At 35.7% G+C, this 11,020-nt stretch overlaps 1 protein-coding gene across 1 annotated transcript; it reads right to left on the reverse strand.

Moving 5' to 3' along the window:
• Positions 1 to 4,046: 4,046 nt before the first annotated feature.
• LOC109705034 (oligopeptide transporter 5-like) lies at positions 4,047 to 8,971 on the reverse strand (the record flags this gene model as incomplete). Its single annotated transcript, XM_020225796.1, has 4 exons — positions 4,047 to 4,341; positions 7,648 to 8,217; positions 8,313 to 8,410; positions 8,529 to 8,971. Coding segments are annotated over 4 exons (1,406 nt in total), but the record flags the coding sequence as incomplete, so codon positions are not given.
• Positions 8,972 to 11,020: the final 2,049 nt, after the last annotated feature.

Here is an 11,020-nt window from a genome sequence, read left to right on the forward strand (position 1 = left end):
AAAAACATCTACTAATGCTTAAATTTAAAGCCCAATCCAACCAAAAATAAAAAATTACTTTACTCAACCCACCACATCTAGTCCATTTGGCCCGATTACAAACAGAAAAGAAAAAAAAGAAAAATCAATTACCATCTTTTTTTCTCTCTTCACTGAATCCACTGAAATTCTAGATGAAGAGCCTTTTCTGTCGTCCTCCTCCGCCACCGCAGCCAACGAGATAGAGTTTCGGCGGTTGCTAAATGCTTAAATAAGTATTGGTAAATTAGCAACACTCTTTTAGGTTATAGCGACACTCTTTAACTGTCACTATATACCTAGCGACCCCACATATAGCAACACTTTTTAAAAGTGTCGGTAATTTTAGCTAGCAGTACTTTTTTGACATGTACCTATATTTAAAAGTGTCGCTATAGACCGTTTTTGTTGTAGTGCGGCTTGGCAGTGCCGTTCGACATGAGGCAACATTCTGGGCGACGGGGACAGCATCCTGAGCAGCGTCCGGAGGAGCAGCAATCAAACAAAATTTTGGTACGTAGAGATGTAGCTGCTGCTGCTAGCAGAAGTATCACGAACAGTATTAGCAGCATCACGGAGCGCCAATTGGAGAGGGAAGTCATTTGTCGAACAGCACTGCTAAGCCGTAGGAGCTGTATGGAGGCTTCGTCACTGCACTATATTTTTTTTTAATATATCGCTATATATATATGATGTACGTTTTATTATTAGTAACCACTTTATGCTAGTTAGGTACATACCTAACTAGCTAGATAAGCATGTATTGTTGTGTGGTTGTTTGTCACTGAACTAGCTAGGTCCATATCTAGCTAGCTAGCTATATATACTTTCTTTCCCTCTCCAATTGGTGCTCCGTGATGTTGCTAATGTTGTTCGTGATACTGCTGCTAGCAGCAGCAGCTACATCTCTACGTACCAAAATTTTGTTTGATTGCTGCTCCGCCGGATGCTGTCCCCGTCTCCCAGAATGTTGCCTCATGTCGAACGGCACTGCCAAGCCGTAGGAGCTGTATGGAGGTTTCGTCATTGCACTGTTTTCTTTTTAATATGTCGCTATATATATGATGAACTTTTCATTATCAGTAACCACTTTATGCTAATTAGGTGCATACCTAACTAGCTAGATAAGTATGTATTGTTGTGTGGTTGTTTGGTCACTAAACTAGCTAGGTCCACATCTAGCTAGCTATATATATGTATATATAAAATTTCGTGTTGTTCTATGGTTAATTTTATGAAACTGAGTGTTAGCAGTAGTGATAATTCTGTTATTTGCAAGTAAACAAAATAATTTGCAGATAATTTTTTTGATTGATACACATCCTCAACTTTGCCACGTTCTATTGGGCTGTTTCCCTTCTCTTCCAGCTAAAGTAGTGCATCGATCATAGCAAATTTCACTGGTTTACTAAGGTACTGAAATGAATGAAAATTTGACCGTTTAAATGATAATTGATACTTTTTAATTAACTCACAAATACAAAGCAAAAGTAAATAAAATAAAATTGAGGGTAAACAGAAAGAGGATGATGCCAGAGCTCGAGTTAAACTACTATATATGCGAAACAAAAGTAAAAATAAAATAAAATAAAATTTTTTTGAGGATAAACTAAGAAGAGGATGATGCCTGAGCTCGAGTTAAACTACTATGTATGCAAAGATAATCACAAAAGAGAAATCCTCAGGATAAGAAACAAGCCCAAAGTATCATCAATTCACCCCTAAATACATGCCGATTCTCCTAAAATAGTCAATTATTATCAACAAATTATTATTAGCAAAAATATGAGTTTTACATGATCAGATGATACAACAAGGTAGTTTAGTTTTGCAACCAATTCACGAATGCCACCAGAAGAAAAAAAAACGAGGGAAAAATTATGCCCTAATCCACTTTTCCGATCCAGCCCAAATTCCCAAATCGGAACCGTGGAATGCCAAAAATTGTCACCTATTTTTGCCAGAGCAGGAGAGGAGGAAGAAGACGAAGAAGAAGAAGGGAGGCGGAGATAGGGGATAAATGATAATCAGACTAAACGCATTATTTCGCTGTGGCCCTTTATCAAATCAAAGAAAGTCTAAGTTAATGAATTTTTATTTATTTTTGGGTGTTTTCTTTGGGAGTGTTTGGAAAGCCTTAAATCCAATGTTAATTCTATAAAAATTCTTTAAAAGAGCCACCAACTGTGCACCAGTCAACTAATCTTGTATCAGAGAAAATCCATGTGCCCTTCAATCCTATCAATTATCCTATCAATTAAAAAAATTGACAGAAACTCAATTTTCTTTTAAAACTTTTTATCAAACCACATCATGCACATACCCATATTTTTCTATTTGCATCAATAATTTTTTTTTTCTACTTTAACAAATTCTCACACATCGAACTATTTAAGAACAGATTATAAAGAAGTTTCTAATGTATAAAAATGAAAATCTCAATTAGACGTTAAGTTAAAAAGTGAATTTGTATGATCAAAATAACATAGAATCTTGACCTTTTGATTTAAAAAGTAATTAAGTTGTTGATATTTCAGGCTTGAATTTTAAAACAACATGAATAGTAGATTATACAGTCTCACAATGAGGACGATCATATACATTCTCATACATAAATCAAGTTGAAGGAGAAGATTAGTTGTTTGGATTAGTTCACAGAATTTTGTCCGTAAAATATAATATAATCCGCGCGGCGAATCTTAATGCAGAAGGGGGCAACCTTTAGCTTCAATTCCTGGAGCTGTGGGACAAATAGCTAAGGGGCAATGATCACTCACAGCTTGCCCCCACCAGCCGATCCCGTTGATGCCGTTGAACTGGAAAATACTCCCCAGCAAGGCCATTACTGCGACGCCGGCGCTGAGCGCGCTCGACAACACGTAGTTGTATCTACTCCACCACGCTCTCCACCTCCTATACACCACATAGTTGAAGAAAAAAGCGACGATAAACCATGACCAGTAGTTCACAGGCTTTGCGTACGGCATCCACGTGGTCGCTGCAAAAATCAGCGGAACATTGACTTGCCTGATCCATTCTTTTTTAGGAAATACGCGCGAGATGATCCAAACCAAGACCGTCGCGGAGGCACCATAGAGGAAGTAGTAGTAGAGGCTTGAGTAAACGCTTAGGGATCCGAAGATGCGTGCCGGTCCAATCACAGCCCAAATGTTGATGCTGCTGTTGACTACTGTTTGGCCCGGGCACGTCCAGGGGCTCCCCACTGGAAGCTTATCGAGGTCGCAAATGCCATCGACTGTTGAAAAGAGCCACCATGCTGTCGCAAAGTCTACCGAGCTTGCGATCACCGTGCCGACAATCTGCACGAGAGATTGCAATGTATTATCATGAAACTTATAAGGAGCGCAGAGTTGAAGCTGTTCGATTATGGACATGTATGTCTTATTTCGAATGTGTTTGGTGAAATATCACTGCCCCCAAATAACCAAATAACCAAATGATACTTTAAAAACATATAGGAATTACCTGGACGATGAACATTGACCTCGGAGGGATCTTCATGTAGTGGCCAAACTTGAAAGATTGTAGGAAATTTAGCGCAAGTCCCATGCAACTCGTAGCATAGGATTTGAATGCAAATGTTGCCAGGGGCTTTCCAGGATACAAGTACCCACTAATCATTTCTGAAATAATAGCTAGATCTATACCCTGCAAGAGAGATATCTAATTCATAATTTGTTTAGGTATACACGCTCATTAAATAGTAATGCTTTATATTATTATTTACCTATCTTGTTTTCTTTTATTTGCATAAAAAAGAGACAAATGAAACATGACATAAATCACATACGCACCAGTACACTCAAGTAATTGCAAAGTATGGAGAGAAACTATAGTACTAAACCAAATTATCGAGGAATTATTGTAGTTACATGCAATGCATGGGATGCTTCGATCAGGTTTAATTCTGACTATTAAATGCACTTTCAATTAATACCCACACACACCTCTCTTTTTTTTTTCGTGTGAATTTCTGAGCCGGCATTGGATCCAATCATCATGTCATATTAATTAATTCTATGAGATCTTAAACTCACCAGGCCTGTTGTAGCCACGAGAACCCCGAAAGGTAGGAGGAGAATAAAAACCATGGCGCATGCCAACAGGATCCCCACAAAAGGAAGTTGGAATTGTTTCCCGAATCCTTCAACTGTTAGTATTGATAAACCAAGCATCATTAACAGTAGCACGATAAACCACGATTGCGGGATGGACTTGTAGTTGTTCTTCATCAATCGAGTGTGGATGTCGTCCGATCTACTTGAACTCGAACTCGCTTGTTTGTACTGTTGCCATATCGACCTGCAACGACACAGAATTCGCATCGAAGGCATAACTTGTAACTGCAGGGGTCGTTATTTACCCCATATACAGCTCGCAAATATAAAGCATCCATATAAAAACTTTTATCGTCCAATTTGGACAAGATATATACATATATATATAGAATTAGGCTACTATATTATTAATAGTACCAAGTATCTGGTACTATTAGATTTTCGGTCATTAGATGAAGAGATATTCGGTTAGGATGATAGTGGTCATTTAAAATTGAATGGGTTGTTAATTAAGTAGTATGATCTAACGGATGGAAATAATCAAAATGAGAGATTTAACGATAGAAAACTCGATAACACCAAATACTGACTACTAACAATAGTATAGTAGCACCGACCGTCCCTAGAGCAAGTGGCAAAGGGCTTGGTGGTTGGTATCCAAGACCCAAGTTCGAATCCTAGTTGATTCATATTTCTAGCTAAGTTTATTTCTAAATGAAATAAGCGAAACGGGTAGCGTGCTACCTATCTCTCTCAAAAGAAAAACAAAAAAAAAAACAATAGTATAGAAGCCGGACTATATATATATATATATATCCTCATGACAATTTGCATCTTAATGTTCCACTAGTGAAGATACTCGTAGAAAAAACTAATAAATAATAACTGAAGAATTAGCAACAGGCATAAGAATAAAAATATAAGAAAAATAAAAAAGAATAAGAAAAAACTATAAGAATAATAAAATTATATTTATAGTAATAATAAAAGTTATGGATTAAAATATCATATGACTTATAGTTAGAGCCAAAAATTGCACCTAATTAAAGTTTGAGGACTAAAACGTCATGTACTTTATAATTTGAGCAAAAAAATATAACGCATTAAAATTTGAGGACTAAAGTGTTACGATTCTTATAGCTTGAGACCAAAAGCATAATTTACCTTTTTATATGTTAGATGTCTAATTGTTAAAATTAAAAATCGACCAATCATATTTTGGATATTTTAAAAGATTTTAAATATGAAATTGATCGATCATCAGACTATAAATATGGCATTAAAGTTTGATATTAAAATCAAAGCATAAATGTATAGAACTTTTTTGAACTATGAACTATTTTGAGCCAACTAACAAAACTTTTAAAATTTTATTTTTACTATCCAACCTTTCTACATTTATATTAAATTAAAATTATACTTACAATATCAGTAAAAGTTAAGAATTAAAATATCATATGCCTTATAGATAGAGTCAGAAATTTCCACTAAATAAAATTTGAGGTCTAAAGTGCCACGTGCCTCATATAGTTTAAGCAAGAAAATATAATGCATTAAAATTCGAGAACTAAAGTATTACAAGTCTTATAGTTTGAGAACAAAAGCGTAATATACTTTTTTTATATTTTAATTTTATTTCAAGAAGGAGACAAAGCTATTTACAATATGTTAAATCATCTAATAAATTTTAGAATGCCTAATTATTAAAATTAAAAATCGACCAATCATATTTCGAATATTTCAAAAGATTTTAAATATAAAATTGATCGCTAATCAGATTATAAATATGGCATTAAAGTTTGATATTAAAATGAAAATAAAGACGTATAGAATATTTTAGAATTATGAACTATTTTGAGTTAGCTATCAAACCTTTCAAACTTTTATTTTTATTATTTAACTTTTCTACATATTAAATTTGAGTCAATAAAATCGCTTAATTTACAAATTTAGAAAATATACTACACATGATTTTTGCAACTAAATTTATTAAAATAAATATTAACTTAAACTCTATCAATCTTTTTTTTATTATTTATTGTACAATTTTTCTCTAACTGATAAATATTATAAAATTAAAAAATGTATGTTTAACCTATTTAAATTATACGATTTAAAAATTATGTATAAAAGATTATATATTTTGAATTTTATAATAAAATAGATGAGAATTAGATCGGATTTTTTTAAAAAAATCCAATTCCTTCGGTTCTGATTAGTGGACCAGTCCCACACCCACCGGCTCCAACTCAAGCAGGGTGTAATGTGGGTTGTGCCAGGCCGGCGCGGCCCACCTATATTAGGCCGAAGCGGGCTAGGAGTCGGCCCAACCAGGCTCGGTTAGAATCCATGTCGGGCCAGGCTTTATTGAACATCGGCCCAGTTTGGCCCTCCAACCCAGGTGGCATGGGCCGTGTCGAGTTCGGCCGGGCCGGGCTCCCAGCCGGCTCTTTGAATATTTTTTTTTATTTTTTAAACTATATAAAATATTTGAAAAATAAACAATAAAATAACTTTTCTTCCTAATATGTTGGCTAAAAGATAAAAATTATTAAAATACTTATAAAATATTAAATTTTTAAATAATTTTGAAAAATTATTTTAAATTTTTTTTTTTTCCAAAAGAGAGCCTAGGGCTAGGCTAGGGCCCTAGGCTCTTTATTTCCCCAGCCAACCTGGCTCCCGAGGTCCCAATGTCAGCCCCCTAGAAGCCCACTAGGCCATGCCGTGCTGGCCCGGCAGGCACGACCGATGCGGGTCATGCCGTGCCGGGCCGCACGCTAAATGTCGGCTCGGCACCAGACCCACAATGGATCGTGCCAGGCCGGGCTGACAGGCTCAATTCTCGTGGCCCAGCACAGCTCGTAATTATTGGTCGGGCCGACCCGGCAAGGGCTCTACGGTACCATACCGTGCCTAGGCCCGGCCCGTTTTACATCCCTAACCTCCAGCTACCCTTCGTCAGGATGTGGGCTGAAAATTGGTATGAATGGATACATGCCTTGGAGTTTGAAACTAAAATTAGGACACGCCTAGTTCCAGATTCATAATATTTCGAAAATACTTCATATTTTTTACTTAAAATGTTCGAATTATTATTATTCAAGTCAAGTTATAGAGTTGTAGTGTAATTATTGCTACATTTCTAGACGATAGAAATATTAGATTATCATAAATTTAAAAATATACTCATTAATTGTCCATTAATAAGAATAAATAAATATTGGTTCCTAACAACATTTTTACTAAATAATTTGATAAATTAGTAACAAACTTATCATTCTAAATAAAAAAAATATATCATTTTCGAAATATTACAAACTTTGAATCAAACAGTCACTTAATATTGGCTAGACTGTTAGGTGGTGTACGAATTGACCGTGAGAAATAATTGATTTATTCATGATAATTATTAGGATTTTGCATTTCCTCAAATATATAATCATATAGGTTATGTTACTATCTTTTAGAAGGATACATGCATCTCCTCAAATATATCATCGTATATGCCTCGTTCTGAATGCGTGATAAAACAAATAATACTACATACCTCCCGTTGTAAAGAGCCACATGGACTAGAGTAGCTATTAACGCCGCAAAATGAAAACCGTAGGAAACCACCAGGAATGCACTCATGTACAATGGCGAGTATTCCTCATATGCACTCTTATCCAGCTCAAATCTTTTGCTGTCCAGCACCCTTGAAATGTTGTATTTCCCGCCGGCCTCGTCGAATGTCCCCGGGCTGAAAATAGGAAATCTTCTGGCATTGTATACATTCCTCCAGTAAACGAGGGGAGTTACGACGTAAAGCATGAGGATGAACCCGGCGAGCCTGTTAAATGTTGCGAATGCTGGATTGGCCATGGGGTTGCCGATCATAGAGATGGTCGACCAGTCAAGCCCGATCGACCCGAGCCCGAGACCAGAAATGCCTGACCCAATCTGTTGCGCCGTGATTGAGCTCTTCCAAATCCAGCAGGCGAATGATAGGGCCGTGATCGAGGGGAAGAAGTAGTTGGGAACGACATAGTAAGCAAAGCTCGAGACGGCGACAATCGCGAAGAACTGAATTTTAGTTAGGGCTCCCTTTTGTCTCACTTCGACCTCATGAAGTGCCCTGGAAAGCAATGTAAGGTTTGTATGCGTGTGTATGCATGCGTGCGCGCGCGCGCGTAATATGTGTGTAGCATTACGTATTATATGCATGCTTACCTGTAGGTAGAAACATCAACTAAAGTCGCAGGCCACCACATGTACGGAGAGTCCACAAGGAACTTCATAAACACACCAGCAAACCCATAACCCATCACCTGCACAAATTAAAACATAAAATTTCATGATGCTAGAAACGGTACGCGCATGCATATTTCTGAACCAAATTGTATCTGTGTTCCTTGAAGATACATGCATACATATATATAAACCGACCTGAGATGTTTGGATCAACAGGAGAGCAGCCCAGGGATTAATCTCCCTGTGGTAGAACACTTTCATTTGAGGTACCACTGCACTGGCATAAGGGATCGAAAAACCAGACGAAGCTAGAATCATGACGAGCGCGTGCTCTTTGATATTGAAGGGCCCGGGATTGAGCGAAACCTTCCATCCGGTCCACGGGATTCTCAAGGACTTTGCGGGGAGGGTCGCGGCCATCAATCTTCCGACCGCAAGGAGGCCTAGTTGTGGCAAGGTTGAGTCTAACCCGATCTGATTCTGGCGATACATGAAGAATTCACTGAGAAAGGCTAAAAGGGCACATGAACTGAGGCCCAGGACCCATGTTCGGAGTGTAAGCACCGGCAAATCCTTGTTGTCGGTCGTCGGAACCGTGAGCCTCACCTCCTCTATCGGAGAATCATCATGCACTTCACCTACATTCACCACAAGAAAATTATCATTTACGAATACTTTTTTTTTTTCATATTTAATGATTCTTAAAAGTGTTCCTATATGGTCTAGGATCACAATTGAAAACGTCTGTTAAAATATCGGTAAATGAAGAATTGCTACATATATATCGGTATATGCCGAGTGTTAATTTATAAAATACATTGTAACGTTTTAAAGGCATTAGGTTTTTTTGATATTTTTTTTTTGAAATCCTAACAATTTAAAGAATCAAAAAATTAAAAATAATAGTACACTATATCATTCAATAAATTGGTTTGATATAATAGAGGATTCATATGACGATATTTTTTAAAGCGTCGGTATTTGTTATATCATAGGAACGTTTAAAGGCTATTCTTCCAAGCGTGGTCCAAAAAATATTCTTGTATTGAGATTTTCTCATAGTGATTATTAGGATACATATGCCATCATTAATCCTAAATGTTGGCAATGTTTGTAGATCCTGAGAATTAATTAATTGTTTTCTTCGGATCACAATGACTATTTACATGTCTACAAGTTTAATTCTATGGCTGTGAAAAATAGTGTGACAAAGAAAAAAAAACAGCTTAAATAAGAACAGGATAAATATACTTAATTTATAGATGTGTTTAATTGCATATATCAATTAGCTAAACATATATACAAAATGAAAAACTTGGGTGGTGTTTGATTTCATGTAAATCTACTAGAGATGATTTTTAGGAGAGAAAAGCTTTTCCCATGAAAAGCAAAATTTACATATTTTGTTATCTTGGTTCAGCATGAATAGTAGAGAGAAGCTTACACAGTGGGTGTGATGGGTCCATCAGAGACATTGGACTTTTTGATATGCCCCACTTCTTTGTGAAAACACCACTTTAATTTGTTGATGTAGTCTTTAACAAGATCGATGTTATTGAAATAATGTGAACCAAAATATAATGAATCTTATATTTAAATTTTAAAAATTGTTCTAATTTAGAAACTTTTTCATCCATATATCAATAGCATATTGAACTTGAATATAGAGGAATTTAGCCGAATAAGAAAGAGGAATAAATGCTACTCATTCAAGTTTTTTTTTCCTTTTTTGTATTATATGACAGGAGATAACAAATGAACAAGGAAGTAACAGATTAGTAATGTGCATTTTATGTCAATAATTTATCGTCAATAAATAACAGTTTTATAGAAGGAAAAGAGATTATTGTAGTATAATTACGAGCATTATAAAAGGAAGTAATTGGAGTAATTGTACAGCTAATTTAGAGTACTATATATACAATATTAATATTGCAAATCGGTCCCTATACTCTTCAAATGAAAAGAAAAAAAAAAGTTTTTGTTGTTGACTCAGACAATAAAATATAGTTTCATAAAAAGAAACGAAGCATACATACAAATATAATATATATATATATGAGTAGGGCTGCTGTGCTCTCAGGAGCACGGAGGCCTCCGTGCTCCTGAGCCGTTTTTTGATGATGGAGTTTTCGAATCGACGATCGGCTCCGTTAGACTTGATCTAGCGCATTTGAAGTTTCTAGAAAATAATTTTTGTGATTTTTCGATATCATTTACCTAGTGATCGAAAGGATTCAAAATTCATAATTTTTAATGGTTGATATCTGCCGTTTTCAAGTTTAACGGTGTAGAAATATTCAAATCAGATGAAATTTTGATAGAAAATTCTTTATACTATCTACAACAAGATCTATATTTCTGATCGAAAATTTTAGTGCTATATCACCACTTTTTATAGGATTTTTATTTTCAGCCATTAAAAATTATTGATTTTGAATCCTTTCGATTGCTAGGTAAATGATATCGAAAAATCGCAAAAATTATTTTCTAGAAACTTTAAATACGGTAGATCAAGTTTAACGGAGCCGATCGTCGATTCGAAAACTCCATCATCAAAAACGGCTCAAGAGCACGGAGACCTCCGTGCTCCTGAGAGCACAGCAGCTCTGCTGTATATATATGTATATATATATACATATACACATATATACATATACAGATACATATATATATATATATATATA

This window comes from Ananas comosus, unplaced genomic scaffold, assembly GCF_001540865.1.
Source record: "Ananas comosus cultivar F153 unplaced genomic scaffold, ASM154086v1, whole genome shotgun sequence".
NCBI lineage: Eukaryota > Viridiplantae > Streptophyta > Magnoliopsida > Poales > Bromeliaceae > Ananas > Ananas comosus.